Source organism: Rhea americana, unplaced genomic scaffold, assembly GCF_003343005.1.
Source record: "Rhea americana isolate MKP2758 unplaced genomic scaffold, rheAme1 scaffold_44, whole genome shotgun sequence".
Classification (NCBI taxonomy): domain Eukaryota; kingdom Metazoa; phylum Chordata; class Aves; order Rheiformes; family Rheidae; genus Rhea; species Rhea americana.
The window spans coordinates 5588780-5589350 of NW_028186579.1; the positions used below are offsets into that span (position 1 = coordinate 5588780).

The 571-nt window shown below is 78.8% G+C and overlaps 1 protein-coding gene across 2 annotated transcripts in view; it reads right to left on the reverse strand.

Annotated features, from left to right (window-relative positions):
* Positions 1-335, reverse strand: part of PPP1CB (protein phosphatase 1 catalytic subunit beta) — a 27742-nt gene extending 27407 nt beyond the window's left edge. For both annotated transcript variants that reach the window (XM_085315887.1, XM_085315888.1), the window contains exon 1: positions 38-335. In XM_085315887.1, the coding sequence (XP_085172013.1) occupies positions 38-89 (52 nt within the window). In that variant the 5' untranslated portion in view covers positions 90-335. The remainder of the gene's footprint in view (positions 1-37) is intronic.
* Between the last annotated feature and the right edge of the window lie 236 nt (positions 336-571).

The window sequence follows — 571 nt, forward strand, 5'->3', positions numbered from 1 at the left end:
CCCGCGGCGGCGCGGCCCCGGCGGGCGGCCCGCTCACCTTCCAGCAGGCGGGTGATGAGGCTGTCCACGTTCAGCTCCCCGTCCGCCATTTTGTGGCCACCAGGCTCGGTCCCGGGCGGGCGGAGGGCGGGGTGGAGGGCGCCTCACGGAGGAGGAGCAGCAGCGCGGGCGGCGGCCGCAGCGCAAGTGGCTCCCCCGGCTCCGACGGTCCCCGCGGGCCGCCCGGCTTCTCCCGCGCTGGCAGCCGAAAGCGCCGCTCCCGCTCCCTCAGTGCTAAATGGGGGGAAGCGCCTACCCCTCCTCCCCGCGCCGCCTCCCCGCCTCTGGAGCCGCCAGGGCGCATGCGCCACCTCACCCCTCCCGCCGCGCCGCGCTTCCGCCACCGCGCAGGCGCAGAGCGGGCTGGCAGCGGCGAGGGCGCATGCGCAGAGCGCAGCAGGGCCCTGCCGCCCGCGGGTCTCCTAGTAACGGCCGGGCCCGCGCCGTGGCGGCGGCGGTTGGCGGGCGGYCGCCGCGTCCTTCGGCGGGCGGTGCTGAAGCAGCCCCTCCGCTGGGCGGGCATGCCTCCTCC